The sequence below is a fragment of the Halichoerus grypus genome, chromosome 14 (genome assembly GCF_964656455.1).
Source record: "Halichoerus grypus chromosome 14, mHalGry1.hap1.1, whole genome shotgun sequence".
NCBI classification, from domain to species: Eukaryota; Metazoa; Chordata; class Mammalia; order Carnivora; family Phocidae; genus Halichoerus; species Halichoerus grypus.
In genome coordinates this window covers 39,789,447-39,804,815 of record NC_135725.1, presented here as the reverse complement: position 1 = coordinate 39,804,815, position 15,369 = coordinate 39,789,447, and the positions used below count along the sequence as shown (strand labels likewise).

At 39.3% G+C, this 15,369-nt stretch overlaps 1 protein-coding gene across 1 annotated transcript in view; it reads right to left on the bottom strand.

Annotated features, from left to right (window-relative positions):
* LURAP1L (leucine rich adaptor protein 1 like) overlaps nucleotides 1–3,329 on the bottom strand; it is a 50,117-nt gene extending 46,788 nt beyond the window's left edge. Inside the window, exon 1 of the mRNA XM_036079439.2 lies at nucleotides 2,233–3,329. Within this exon, the coding sequence (XP_035935332.1) occupies nucleotides 2,233–2,535 (303 nt within the window). The 5' untranslated portion in view covers nucleotides 2,536–3,329. The remainder of the gene's footprint in view (nucleotides 1–2,232) is intronic.
* Nucleotides 3,330–15,369: the final 12,040 nt, after the last annotated feature.

Sequence of the window (15,369 nt, the reverse complement as noted above, 5' to 3'; positions counted from 1 at the left end):
AACAGGAAACTCACAATGAAGAAGTCCTATTCCACTCTGGTTCTCTTACTTCTCTACATGGGGAGCCGAGGAGGGGACAGGAAGAACTGCATCTGTTCAGTGTTTATAACAAAACTGCCAAGTCTACATAAAAACAAATCTGTTGCTTCCCAGTCATGCTGAAGCTGGGGGTTTTAGCACCCAAAAGAGTTGTGTAAAATGGGGTAAACGGGTCTCACTGGCAGGGGAATATACCTGTCTTCATCTCTTCTCTAATGTCTCATGGCTAATGTTCTTATTTTCTTCCTGGAGACCTTCAGTGGAGCACAAAGTTGTAATACAAAACATCTGTTCTGGCATAAATTCTCCTGGAGCTACTGATGCTTCATATAGAAGATATAACAAACAGTCAATTTAGCAATTTGCGGCTGCTGTTGTTGGGGTTTCTGTTTGTTTTTTAAAAATGTATTTATTAATATGCCCTAATCACACACAGCAAGATCTGGCTAGGGGAGACAGAGTTTTATTACGTCTATGATATTTTCATTAAGAAAAACAGATAAGTCTAGAAAGTGTCCTTAGTTGAAAAGAACCAGTTTCCACCCCCCCCATGGAGTTCTTCAACACACTTGGTTTGATTTACTACAAATAATAAATGGCAAATGAGTGCAAGAGACTGGAGAGCCCTAAACAAACTTCTTGCCTTTTTCATTTTGTATTTTCAGCACCCATAGTAAATGCTTAATAAGTACTTTTTGAATAACTAAGATATATAACCTGTGTGTATTTAGACAGTGAAACATGAATAAAATAATTTGCAATATACACGGTGCATGAATATATACACACAAATGCACATGTGCACACGTATATATAGACCCATACATGTAGAGGTGCCATGTGTGTGTAATTTGCTTTCAACATCTGAACATTCCAAGTAGGAAGAAAATAGATCCTTGAGATATAAAACTAAAGTCCTTAGGTAGACCAACTTTAAAGATCTTGAGATAGGTTTTTTAGGGTGATATCCTGGGACCTTTTTGTAGATAACACAGTGAAAATTCTGAACACAGGACATGATCACTGAAGACCGGTTTTTTACACTTACATATTTGCCAAGATTATGCTGTGGAATTTATTACCTCCCAAGTGTTCCAAATGCAGAAAGAGGGGAACTAGGGAAACACCTCTGGTTACTTCTTTTTAATGCAAAACCCTAGTAGACAGGATCCTTTAGTATGTAGAAAATCCTCACCATCCTCTGGGTTGACTGAGACCACCGTTGCAACTTTCCTCTGCTCCAGGCGGTTGAAAATCCTGGTGCTTTGCGGTGAGTTTCTTCAAAGGATTTAGGAAGGAATTATTTCCTCCCCCTAGTCCACTGTGCAAATAAACTGAGGTTCACAGAGGCCAAGTGACTTGCCCCAGAACTCATGGCCAGTAAATAAGTTTTTCCGTTTAAGTACATCCGGAATAACAAGGATTCTCAGACCCTGTACTAGTCTCATTGTCCTACCCTTAAGGTAATGTTTACCAGCGACACAGAAAACAACTGCAGATTGAGGACTGAGGGGGGAAGGGTAGGAAGTGGTCATTAGCAAATCCCTGGGCCTGGGGGTCACCTGCTCGCTAGGATCAAAACACTGAAACCAGCTATTCCTAAGGACCTCAAGGACGAGTGGGCCATTGTTTTCAGAACCAGCTGTGGAGAATCAGCCTAAGAGTGGCCTCGGAACAGCTGCGGCGGCTGCACCAAGGGGCGGGGGCGGTAGTGGTGGAAGAGTGAGCTAGGAAGGATCGCTGGCAGGGACCCTGCCTCGCCACCTCTCGGCAAACCAGGAAGTAGTTCTGCTTAAGTGCAAAGGACTGAGCCGCCTTTTGAACCGAAAGTGTGAACGGCACACAGCAGGCCCCAGATGGGCTTACTGACTGCAAACCCTCGGCGGGCAGGGTGCCCGGGCGGGGGGGGGAGGGGGCTGCGGGCTGGCAGCTAAATGGTCAGAGTCGGAAGCACCGAGTCGGCGCTATCAGAAAGTACACAGAGTAAAACAGGCTCTGCTATCCTGGCAAACCCTGACCGAGCAAAGTCCGGGGTAAAGCAGCCTCCAGACGCGCGCTTTCCCTACCCCGCATTTCCCACGCGCCCCGCTCTCAGCTCTGCAGCCTCAGCCGCCCTGTCTCTGCGGGCCCATCTTCCGATCGCCCCACCTTTCGGCAGGGCCCTCATTCCCACAGCGGGCGCACCGCACTCACCATTTCTTGCCTGAGGAAGTGCAGCTTGGTTTCCAGCCTCTCCAGGGCGCTGCAGTGGCTACGACGTGGGGAGCCAGAGGTTGGAGAGGACGAAGAGGAGGACGACAAGGAGGGAGGGAAGCTGCAGCTGCTGCTGCTACCACTGCAGCCGCCTCCACCGCCGCCGCTCCCCCCGCAGGGGTCCCTGTCCCTTTCCAGGGGAACCGGCTCCTCCCCACGGAGCGAGCGCACTAGGCTCTCGGGTACTTTGCGCCCCAGCTTCAGCTCGATGTCTCTGAGGTCTGGCAGCGGGCCGTCTTCCATGACTTTTCAAGAACGAGGATAATGGTAATGAGACGCAGCGGATGCGAGGCAGCCGCGGCCTCCAAGGCTGCGGCGAAATGAGCGGACCCCTCCCGGCGCCGGGGTCTCTATTCTCGGCGGATGGAGTGCACCGTCCGCTCCATAACCGCTTGCGCTGTTCTCAACCCTGAAATCCGCGCAGGACGAGGCGGCTCACAGCCGCAGTTTCCTGGGTGCTGTGGCTCCTTCGACACTTATTAAGATTTTAGAGATCGCTTCATCCTCTTCCTTTTTGGCTACCCCACTGCCAAACGGAGTTAATTGATATTGCAGAGAGGACAAAATCCGAGTATTACAAACCAAAAGAAAAGAGAGGGAAATGAAGTCTGCTTTGGCTTTATGGGGGGAAAATTCACACTATAAAACTGTCCGTTCACATCTCTGCATCATTCACTGGTTGCCCATCTGGTACCACGCGACACAAAGTAATGATGTGGCCACACTCCAGGGTCGTTTCATTTTCCAGCCATATGTCTCCAAGCTTTCGGAATATTCTGGATTGTCAGAAATAATCCCTGGTCAGTGATAGAGGAGGTCGGTCGTGTGCATGGACGCATAAAAGAGATGGTTAGCTTAGCAGGAGTTTAACGGCTTCCTTGTTGTAGCAGAAATGCCCTTCTTCTCATTTAGGGAGTTTGATCCAAGTCATTGTGTTCCTCCGAGCCTTGGAAACTTTAAACTCCGCTGGCAGGTGGACCAAACCAGGGCCAACCCTTCTACCGTATGTCATAGGAAAGAAGAGCAACAGAAATTTTCCCACCCTGTTGCTAGCCCAGTTCGGCGAACTGCTTTAGTTGGAAGTACGCTAATATGGGTGATAGAGTTTCAGTTTTCCCAGCGAAATTGCCCAATGATAGCCACAACCTTTAAAACAGTGAACAGAAGTTGGAGGAAGAAGATTGACTTTAAATGTAGTGTCATTCCCCACCCCCTATCTTCCTATAAAGCAAAAGTCTAGCTTTAGAAGGCTTTCCAACTTTTACACTAGTAAAAAATGAAATTATTTCACCAAAAGTTCAGTAGTAATGTATAGCTAGAATGAATTATCTTACCAAATGTTACAGTACTTCACTGCAAGAAGTGAAGAATTATATAGTCAGAATAATTTATATGACTACTGAGGTAGGAGTGGGTTTTAAAGGAAGGAAGTTGCTGAGCTACTTTTCATTATGGAGAAAAAAATATTGAACGGAGCTAGTGAAAAAGTTGTCTTTGATAATTTATCTATATATTTTTTAACTATTTGGAAGAGACTTAAAGCATACAATTTATGAGATACTTTTACCAAGTAAGTTACTATGAGCTACACGGATTATAGGTTTGACTCAACATTGAATTTGTGTTAATAATCTTCAAGTAGAGGATACTGTTTTCAATTCAGTAAACTCTCATTTTGGGGTTCCATTGGAATGTTTGAAAATACGGGCTCCTCTATTTTTGGGACAAATAAATATTTGTGTTCTTGTTCCTTCCTCGGCTCCATTCCCAAACATCACTCAGGTTTTATACTGAGCACATGGGCAAATACATTTCAGAGTCTGTTCTTAGTATAGCCTCATCTAAGAATTATAAGGATAGAGAATATAGGCCTTCAGAATGAAATGTTTCATGTCAGGGAGAAAATTGCTAAAGTTCTCTTATCAACATGCCAGAAATTTGTGTGTTATTTCTCACTCTTAGAAATTAATGAAGAAAATAGTTGTAAATTAAGTGGCCCATTTTAATCTCAACTCACTGATAAAACATGCTTTGTCCTAAATTTGGAAAAACCACAAACTCATTGGATAAGAATCACTCTGTGACATATAACATGGAAGGCTTGCATTTCAGTCAAGAACAGGTTGTGTGTGTGTGTGTGTGTGTGTGTGTGTGTGTGTGTGTTTTAAACCCTTACAAAGTTCAGCATAGGGCTGGCTGAGAAGAGGAGCTCACAAACACAATAGCTGGCTTGCACTTGGTCAATAAAAAAAAAGTGTATTGTCAAATTATCAGTATAAATGTCTAAAAAGGGAATACCTCCTTTGCTGTGAGTCACAGACAGTAAAGTTAGTACTTGATACTGAAGTTGAGAACTCAAAAATATAAAAGTTTTTTTTTTTTCATTTTGAATGTCTGCTGAGAAAACTCCTCAGAAAATAAAAATAAAGCCCCAATGTATCCAGCGTCAGCTTACAGGGCTTTGTTAGATTCAAGATAACCTAGAATGCCCTTAAGGATCTGGGTGGTCAGCTTTTTGTTCTCAGTACCTTGAAGGCAGGAGGGTGGGAGAAAAATTGAAAACATTGATTTGGAGAGTTAGAGCCAGATACTGGAGGAACTGGAAGAATTGAAACTTTGGTAAGGACCGACAAAATATGAAAGGCAGCAGGATCCAGTTTACAGATAGATAAAAACCCTCAAAGACGAAGAGCAGGACCAGAATCTGATAACTCACAAAGGTAGGCTGGAGTTTTCTTGTAATTTATGAAACATAAATATTTCCTATAGTTTATAAAACATGAAATTTCTTTCCTTAGTCACCCTCCTTTTTGATTCTTGTTTACAAAATAGATCTGGTCTCATTAAGAAAAAGGCCTGTATGTAAAGTAACACTGTGCCAGTGCAATATAAAACAAATGCAAAAATTTTAAGAAAAACTGTTATGTTGAGCCTTTCAAAATTTCTCAGTTTAATGGTTTATGTCATTTAAAAGTAGAGACATTTGGGGGCACCTGGGTGGCTCAGTTGGTTAAGTTCTGCCTTCGGCTCAGGTCATGATCTCAGGGTCCTGGGATTGAGCCCGACATGGCTTCTCCCTCTCCCTCTGCCCATCCCCACCCCCCCACCCCCTGGACCTGCTCATGCTATTTCTCTCTCTCTCTCTCAAATCAATCAGTCAATCAATCAATCAATCAAATCTTTAAAAAATAAAGTAGAGACATTTTGAATGCCAAATGTTAATTTTCAAAACATATTAGAATCACAGAACTGTTATTAGGCTTCTTATAGATTGTGTTAACTCTGTCATTAATGCTTTATATGGTCTGGTCTAGGACATTCCTTACCCAAAATGTTAAAAAATAAGGGTCTATTGTTTTTTACCTTTGAGTCTTGAGAATACTTCTCCTGTCATTTAAAAAAAAAAAAAAAAAAAAAGTGTGAGAGATTTAACCGCTTGCTAACCTTGTATGTTAGCCTTTATATTAATTACACATCTTGATTTGGGAAATTAGCTGTCAAGAACTTGTAGTAGTGGGTTTAAGATGGGGGTCTGGGGTGAGAGTGAGGTCATCACAAATAAGAAAGAGGAAGAACAGAGAGAAATAGGGAAAAACTCTTCTCAATAACCTTTTCCTATTTCCCCAGCTCTCACTCTTAACAGCATTCCCTCCCTGCTCCTACCCTTCTTGTCCATCTCCAAACACCTCCTGTTTCCCCAAGACTAACCTATTGAAAAGTAAAATTATAAAAAATAGTTCTTATATTATTTGTTTGTGCTATAACTTTTTAGATCCAGACTACTTTATTATCTGCTTCCTTTTCTGACTGCCTCAACTGTGAACTGGATTTGCCCTTTATTTTTCTATTTAGAATGCCTAAGAAATCTAAGCATGAGTGTTCAACTATGGAGAATAAGAGACTGATTTTCCTTCCCAGTTGGACTGTGTTCACAGAAAAGGCAAGAGAGCCTCTTACTTATCATTACAAAAAACAAAACAAAACTAAAAAAGAAACATAGTGGCTAATTAAACAGGAACATGGTTGGACTCAGATGACAGGTTTGAAAAGAATGCCTCAGTCGCAGAAACAGTTGATGTGATGCACACTTCACACATTCCACCCTTAGAACGCTTCCTGGTATGAGATACAGTACTTTCAGCAAAAGTAGACTCAGCAAGACTCTGTGTGGCGTGAGTCATGCCCCTGCTTAATCTGCTGCTGGCATTGTGGTTAAAAGAAGAAAGGCCTTCCACCTTCCCTCTGGCCCTGGTTGAAAGTTTGCAGCATTCCCAACTCTGGCGGGCAGAGAGTTCAAGCACGAGGGCAGAGTCTCTAATCTGAGACTGCACTTCCCACAGTGCAGAATAATAGCAAGCAGCTCACAGCCTCAAATTACGCCTAAGAATTTTAGGAAGTAACTATTTCATGGGTATCAGATTCTTTGAATTTGCGTTTTAAATGTGTAGAGCTGCTGTTCCTATAAATGTTTTTGTTCATCTGATGAACTGCTTGACAAGAACGATGTCATCGCAAAACTAAAGAATGTTGATCCTATCCATACAGAGTAGAATTATAGATGTGCTAAAGCTAGGAAGACTTTACCCTGCCTGTTTATAGTCATTTAATTCACCCATAATTTTGTAGGTGGGTTGGATCTGTTTTACTAAGTAAAATCATCTAGTTTGTTACCAACTAGAGAAACATTTACATGTGTATGCCGTGTAGATTGCCCTATCTATCTATCTATCTATCTATCTATCTATCTATCTATCTATTCATCTATCATCTATCTATCTGAAATGTCTCTCCCTAAGGAGCACAGATCCTTTAAATAGTACCCTGATTGGAATCTAATTAATATTTATAATCACAGCTAAACACTTCCCTGGGAGATTTAGTAGACAATACTAAAAGTAGGTCACCAGCATCTAAGTCTGCCTTATCCCCTCTTCACAATCCCTGTCAAATCTCTCTGTCTTCATTATTTGTAATAGAGTCCTTTATTTGCTTTTACTTGCTTTTCTGAATTCCTACTGAAAGGTGCAGAGCAAGGCTCAGAAAAGTGATCTCTTAGGTGAAGTTAACCTTGGTCAGTTCCTCTGTAGCCATTCCAGTTTGGCTCATGGAATGGGCTTAGAGGTTATTTCAATGGTGTGCTGGTACTTGTTTGCAACTGCCTCTCTGAAAACATAAAAATAACTGATTTATAGCTTTTGACAGTTTTCATGGTGTAAATATTCCCACCATGGCTGATTTCAAATTTCCAGTATGAGTTGAGAAAGGATGGGCACTAGCCCAGCATTATAACAGTATTCCCACCATATAGATACATTAGACATAAGTAGCTTCAAGAGCACAGATCGTAGTAAAATGTAGTCAAATAATTAGGAAGTGATGCATTTTGATTACTTATTGCCTTTGTTTTAGAGTAAGTTACCTAATTTAAAGCTTATACAGTGTAGTTTTTGAAATAATGGCTGTGTCTAGCAATCAAGTTGCAAAATTCCTAAGAATTTAACAATCTGCTCCTGCAAACTGGTATGGGATGCTTCCAGTGCATGTCTGGTTCATAAAATATTGGAGGATGATCATTAATTATAGTTAAGAAAGGAAACAAAAAATTCAAAGTCAGAAAAAGCATGCAGGTTAAGGTCTAAAGGTTGGGCAAAGTGATGCTTGGGGAAATGAGTTCCAAAGTCAGAAGCAGGAAGATTAGGGAACTCATGAAAGTGTGTGGTCATTTTCTGGGGGCCGTCATAACAAAATACCACAAACTGAGTGACTTAAAACAACAGAAATGCAGTTCTGAAGATGAGAAGTCCAAAATCAAGATGTTGACAGGGCCAAGCTCTCTCGAAAGCCTTAGGGAAGGATCCTGCCTTACCCCTTCCAGCTTTCGTTGCCCAAGTGTTCCTTGGCTTGTGGCAGCATAGTTCCAGCCTCTGCTTGTGTCCTCACATGGCTGTCTTCCCTCTGTGTCTGAGTTCAGATTTTCCTCTTCTCCTAAGGACAGTAGTCGTATTATGTTAAGGCCATCCCTACTCCAATATAGTTTAACTTAACATATTAAAACAACAAGAACCCCATTCCCAAATGAAGTCACATTCTGAGGGAGCATAGAGTTAGGATTTCAACATATCTTTCTGCATAGGGACAATTCAACTCATAACATTGTGGACTGGTGTTCGGTCTTGGGGGCTCACCCAGACATGAGGCTGTGAATAAAAGGAGAGAATTGGCATCTTCTTTTTGGTTGTTACTCTTTTTATATTTAACAGTGAGCTATAGAGGTAGGCTTGAAGGCTTAAAGCCACAGAGAAGAAATAGACAACAGACTGTCTCAATCAGGCAACATGTATTAAAAATGACAGTCTAGTTTACCCCTTTATTAATAATCACCTGTGAGTTATATGATACTAGATGTTAGCTTTTTTTTTTTTAAAGTATGTTTTTATAGCCTAGAAAACTTTGATCACAGAAACACCCTTATCCTGCAATCCAGGGGCATAGTCATGGACATAATTCATATAATCAACCTTTGATATCTTTCACCAAATATCCTGATGATTTCTAAAATTGAATTTGTGGTGGGTTCTAATGATATATAGTGTGTATATATATATATATATATACTGTTTATAGTCATTTAATTCACCTATAATTTTGTAGGTGGGTTGGATCTATTTTACTAAGTAAAATCATCTAGTTTGTTACCAACTAGAGAAACTTTTACATGTGTATGCCGTGTAGATTGCCCTGTCTATCTATCTATCTATCTGTCTATCTATCTATCTATCTATCTATCTATCTATCTATCTATATATATATATATAACATTAAGACAAACATGAAAAGCCCAAAGGAATATGCTATTTCTATGTCTTGGTTTAGAGGTAATCTTACGAATTTGCTTTGAAGAAGATCTGACAGATTTTACTTGAAGTATTAGTTTTTAGACAGCGTGGAAACCAAGCATATTGAACTATAACCCCAGTGAGGGTAGGGGAAAGCAAGGTTGAAGACTCACAGAGAAGATAGTACCTAAGGAGGATAGAGAGAACTATGATTTTCCACAAGGGTTTTGACAGACAGATATAGCATATGCTGTAGGATTCCCACCTGAATATCATGGCTTCGTGATCAATGCCCATTTCTGGTGATGTCTTTTTTTTTTTTTTTTTAAAGATTTTATTTATTTATTTGACAGAGAGAGACACAGCGAGAGAGGGAACACCAGCAGGGGGAGTGAGAGAGGGAGAAGCAGGCTTCCCGCGGAGCAGGGAGCCCGATGCGGGGCTCGATCCCAGGACCCTGGGATCATGACCTGAGCCGAAGGCAGACGCTTAACGACTGAGCCACCCAGGCGCCCCTCTGGTGATGTCTTATGAATAGCTCCTTTCCTGTCCATATGTTAGGCTTCTAATTCCTCCTTATTCTTGGTGTTATAGGTATAGAAGGAAAGGTTGAACTGCCTTTCAGAAGTCTTGGGAGGCAGAGAATGAGGAAGGAAAGTTTTTATATGTTTTTTAATTTTAAAAAGATCACAAAGATTCTATGTAAAGGCACACATGAATTAGTTAGCATTATTTGGGCATTAAAACTCAAGAACTGCCCTTATTAGAATTGTAGATCTTAATCTTATGACTTAAGAGCATTACTGTACAGTTGAAAGTTAGCCTTCTTAAGCTAATAACTAGCATTGCTGCATTGGAGAGAGAGAGAGTGGAAGAGAGAGATTGAGAATGTGATTTTCTTTCAGAAGTAGGTATGACTCCATAAGAATACTTTTGTGACCATAATGAGACATATTGAGTATGTGCACCTTATATAAAAGATAAATACTATAATGATGTCCTCAGAATATTAAGGCAGATAGTTACTGGTTATTATATCCATTTGATGAATCAGCAAGAACACTTTTGAAACAGAAAAACACTTTTAAATCAGAACAGCACAAATCAGAGTGATAAAATAAAGTGGGGGAAACTCTGAAAACGCTGGCTACAAGGGGACCTGTTATGTATTAAACATTATTTTATGACGGATTCTTTACATGTTTTATATCACTGAATCCTCATAACAGCCCAGAGAAACAAATGTTACTGGTCCTGCTCTCACGGGATTAATTTGAAGCTCCAAGAAGTGAAGCTGCTTGCCTAATGTTCTGCTGGCATCAAGTGGGGAACCTGGGGTTTGCCAGTTATAGTTATATATTCACATATATCTTCATATAGTTATAGTTATACAGTTATATAACATTATAATATCATATATTATATATGTTATATATTACATATTACATGTGTTATATATTATATATTATATATGTTATATATTATATATATTATATTATATATATATATATGATATAGAGAGAGAGGGAGTTATATTTTGCCCCCAAGTCCTATTGTTTCATACTTATAGATGGGCTGTTAAGAGTTTTCACTGAAGAACATATATTTTTGATAAGCCAACACTGAGTTACTGCTTCTGATGTTTTTGGGAAATTCAACTGCAAGTGAGGTAGTGATAAAAAAATAAAATAGAGGTTTTTCTTTTTTTAAAAAAAGAAGATAAATGCATTCAAGGAGGATTCATTCACAATAAATCATTAAGGGACATTAGGATGTTCTAGAAGGCAGGTCCCATTCTCTGCCTTTGGTTTCGTGTGAATTATCACTCCCCTCCAGCATGGGGCCGGTATTTGAGACTGAATCTGGCCCTTGGTGGAGCCCAGATCTGAAAAGAAGTGGAAATTTATTCTTTGGTTCACAAGGTGATGGTTCTAAAAAACATAGTGGAAATGGGGGAGCAAAGCAGTCACGAAAGGGGGCTGTATGAAAGTTTGTGCAATAATCAGGGCTGGGCAGAAAGGTTTATGACCTCTTGGCCAGTGAGACTGCTCCATGCCAGTGCCAAGTGCATGGCAAATTCACTGGGGCAAAAAGCCCAACACAACCTGCCATTCCAGAAGATAAAAAGCAGCTGGGCTGAAAGTGCAATTGCGCAACCTCTTCTCTCTTTTTGTGATTTTCCTATACCCAAGCATGTGTGAGAGCTGATTTCATGGTAGCTGACCCGCAGTTCCATAATAACCTTTGGCTGTGGTAGTTCAAACACTTCAGTGTGTGTTTTAAGGACATTGCTAATTCTACTTAAATTTCATCATGTTCTATGAGAAACCTTCCATGTTTGTTTTGAGTTTGTGAGTCGATGCTGGCTCTGAGGGGTCAGTTGAAGAGATGTGATCGTAAATATGAGATGCAAGAGCATACCCAGATGGGTGTGGTCACTGCTAAACAGCAATTTCACTTGACAGCTGTGTAGAAATTTGGAGCAGAAACACCTCTTATTCTCATTCTCATTTTCTCGGTCCATTTTGGTTTTGTGCTAGTGATGATTTGTGGGAATAGTGGGATCCTGAAAAGATGAATTTTGATCATTTCTATGCAGGTTGTTACAACTCCTTTGCAAGAAAAACAGAAAGCAAAGTGTTCCTTTACTAACTTACCTCAAATTTCAAAACACCTGATGTGATTACATCTGGGGTGAATTAAATATCCTGTTGGCGTATCTGTGAATTGGTAACATTTTAGAGGGCCAGTGATGACGTTTTAAAATTAGGCATACATTAGACTCAGCAATTAATTTTCTAGGAATTTATCTCTAAAAAGGTAATCAGCAATATGCGGAAAGATTTATTTATAATTATGTTCAATACAAAATCCAAAGAGAAAACAACCAAGCAAGCAAAAGATGCTACATAAAAGTCTGGTGATAAGGAACTAGTTAAATAAATTATGTATAGCCATGCTTGGACAACTCTGCAATCAATAAAAGAGAGGTGATAGAAGAATACTTAGTGGAGAGGGTAATATTGCCAATATATTGTTAACTGAAAAAAATAAGCTAAAAAATGCAGGTTTCAGCAAAAAAATATTTGTATATACACATATATGTATATACATATGCATGCATATACATGTATAGATATATATATATACTAGTTATAAAATATATATGTATAATTATCAAATGATGAAGCTATACTGTGGAATGAGATTGTGAGGGGTTTTAATTTAATGTCTATGCATTTCTATTAACCTTAATTAATTATAAAAATAACTCAGAATATTGCTTTTAAAATTTCTTTTCAGTACTTTCCATTTTATTCTTAACTGTTTATGCAAACTATTTATAACAAGTAGGGTCTTTTTAACCCTAAAGAAAGAAATTAAGAATATTTTTGAAGCAGAATCCTGGGTGTTTTAAGAAGTAAAAACGTCATTTACTGAGTATGTCTGTATCTTCATTATAGGGAATTTTCTAAGGAGCCTTTGTGAATACTAAATATTAAAACCTATATAATCTCTATATAATGCCCATAATATTATCATTCTCTGGCTAACTTGTGGCAGATTTGTGTTATACTTCCCCCATAATGAAGTATGTGGCACATATAATTTTAGAATAATGCCTTTAAGCAGAGAGCAAAGACTAACTCTAAAGACTGGGCAGAATTATTGCCTGATGCAACGTGGAATAAAATAGTCAAAGCAAACTACATGTGACTTTTATGAAATGAGTCCTCTATATTTTTCATAAATGATCTAGCAAAATTATCTTCTCCACAGCACTACTGCTGAACTTCTTTATTTTTTAAACTTTACCTTTCAATTTCAAATATATTAACTAGAAAAGAATTCAATAGATGAATGTTCAGGAACACTTTAGCCTGATTTGTGTTATGCCATGTTGGATCGCAAATAACTGGGTAGGGGTACTGAGATAAAAGACAGTATTATGGGAAGGGGTCAAAGCCAAAGCTAGAGTGTAGGGACTCAGTTGGAAGCCCTGTGTAGGGAGAGACGAGTCTCTGGCTATGTGTATCTGGGCTTGTGTATGTGTGGGAGGGAGACAAGGTTTAGAGGTGGTGGATCATTAAATATAACTGCAGGTACTACATAATTTTCCCTGTGGTCAACCCTAAATGTACATGTCTTACACATGAAAATTTTGCCAAAAATCTCTTGGTGACTAAATCTCGATATTCCAGTTTGTATGAAGGATTTCTTAACCCACAAGAAAATTGCATTAAGTCCTAACTCAGTGAACTTGTATCCCTTGTTAATATTCATTTCCTAAGCATTATAAGAGCATCTTAAATTGGATTATTTTTGGTCCTTGTGTAAGAACTATAGTGATATATAATAGATAGACCACAGAGTTAATTCATTTCTTCAACATGCCATAATGCCAGACAGATTTTTCAGGCATTTGGGGTCAGAGATTCAGTAAAAGAAAGGTTTAGTTGATCTATAACCTGGCATTACATCATTCTGAACTGGGTATGAATAGGGATTATAAAAAAAGGTTTGCTAGTTGGCTGGAATGTAGCCTGCGTTTTATAGAACTTAAGTTACCTCGTGTAATGCAGTATCTTTGCTTTGTATTATAGCACCATTCCTAATTATATAAGCGTAATTTGTTTAAAACAGTGTATAAAGGCCAAGCCATATTTGACTAAGAAGGCTGACGTTGCACGTCATTTAAACAAGCATTTTTATATATAGCTACAGAAATAAGAAAAACAAGACACAGAAAAGGATTAGATAAAGTCATATTTCATGCTTTTATTCCATCTCTCTCTGTCCAACACCAGGGCTCCTTCCTTCCTTACACTTCTGCTCTCCAACTAAGCTTTCCAATGAGTTTCCTGTGCACATTTGTTTCCAGTTCCATTCAGAATTGTATTTTATTTTGTTCTGCTTCTATTTCAATGATAAAGGAACAATATATGGAAATTTCAGACGTAAGTATTAATTTTAAGAATCCTTTCCCTGTTCCCTTTGCCATCACTCTTCTAACAAAATTTTTCCTATCACTTTTTCCCTTCATTTTTGTCCCATTTCTCCTTCTTGAACTATTTTTGCTGCTTCCCTTCCTCCATTTTCTCTCTTCCCTTCCCTTCCTCCATTTTCTATCTCTCTCTTTTTTTTGTTCTAGAAATGAGTGGTGTCCTTGTGCTGACTAAAGTAGATTTAATGCTGCTTCCTTTTAATAATGTTAGCTAAAATAAAATAAAATAAAATAATGTTAGTACTTACTCTGCATGTCATCATGTCTTCACAACTCTAGGAGGTGGGTCCTCTCAACGTGCTCATATTACAATTTGTGGCTTAGCTAACTTCAGCAATTTTCCCATGGCCACACAGCTAGGAGTTGTGTTTTATCTCAAGATAAACACTTTTCTGTCTGACCCTGGAGTCCAGATGCTTAATCATTATCAAATATTTTCTCCCCCCGCCCCCAATTAAAGTCCCTGTGATCAGGTCCTTTCCTTCTACTTGGTTCTAGCTCTTTGCTGATCTGCTATAATCCAGAGAGCCATATATCCTTGTCACTCAGCATGACTTTCTCCCTTTTCTACCTATTCAGAGTCCTGCTCTTGTGTTTGCTGAAGCTTGTAGAACAAATCAGTTAAATCAAATAGGGGATGTCTTATTCTTATTTTATAGTAAGGAAAATAGAGGCTCTTCATTGACAGAAGAAAGCTCAGCCAATCCTAGGATTTATTTTTCAGAAATTAAATCCTCTGTTCTCTCCAGTTTTGTTATCTTCCATCCATGTGAAAGTGGATATAGGTAATCTTCCCCTAGCCTTCTGTAAGATCCTAAAACGAGCAGATAAACCACCTCTATATGGATCAGGCAAAAATGTATACCTCTGCCTCTGATCGCCAATTTATAACTTAATGTAAGATTTGACAATAACCAAAAATTCTAACAACCACCATCTTATTTTATTCTCACAATGTGGTAGTAATTATACCAGGAGTTTATGTGCCCTTTTAGCATTTAGGAAACCTAAGTACCTAAAGATGTTAAGGGACTTAATGAAAATAATAATTCGGGCGCCTGGGTGGCTCAGTCATTAAGCGTCTGCCTTCGGCTCAGGCCATGGTCCTAGGGTCCTGGAATCGAGCCCCGCATCGGGCTCCCTGCTTGGCGGGAAGCCTGCTTCTACCCCTCCCACTCCCCCTGCTTGTGTTCCCTCTCTCGCTGTGTCTCTCTCTGTCAAATAAATAAATAAAAA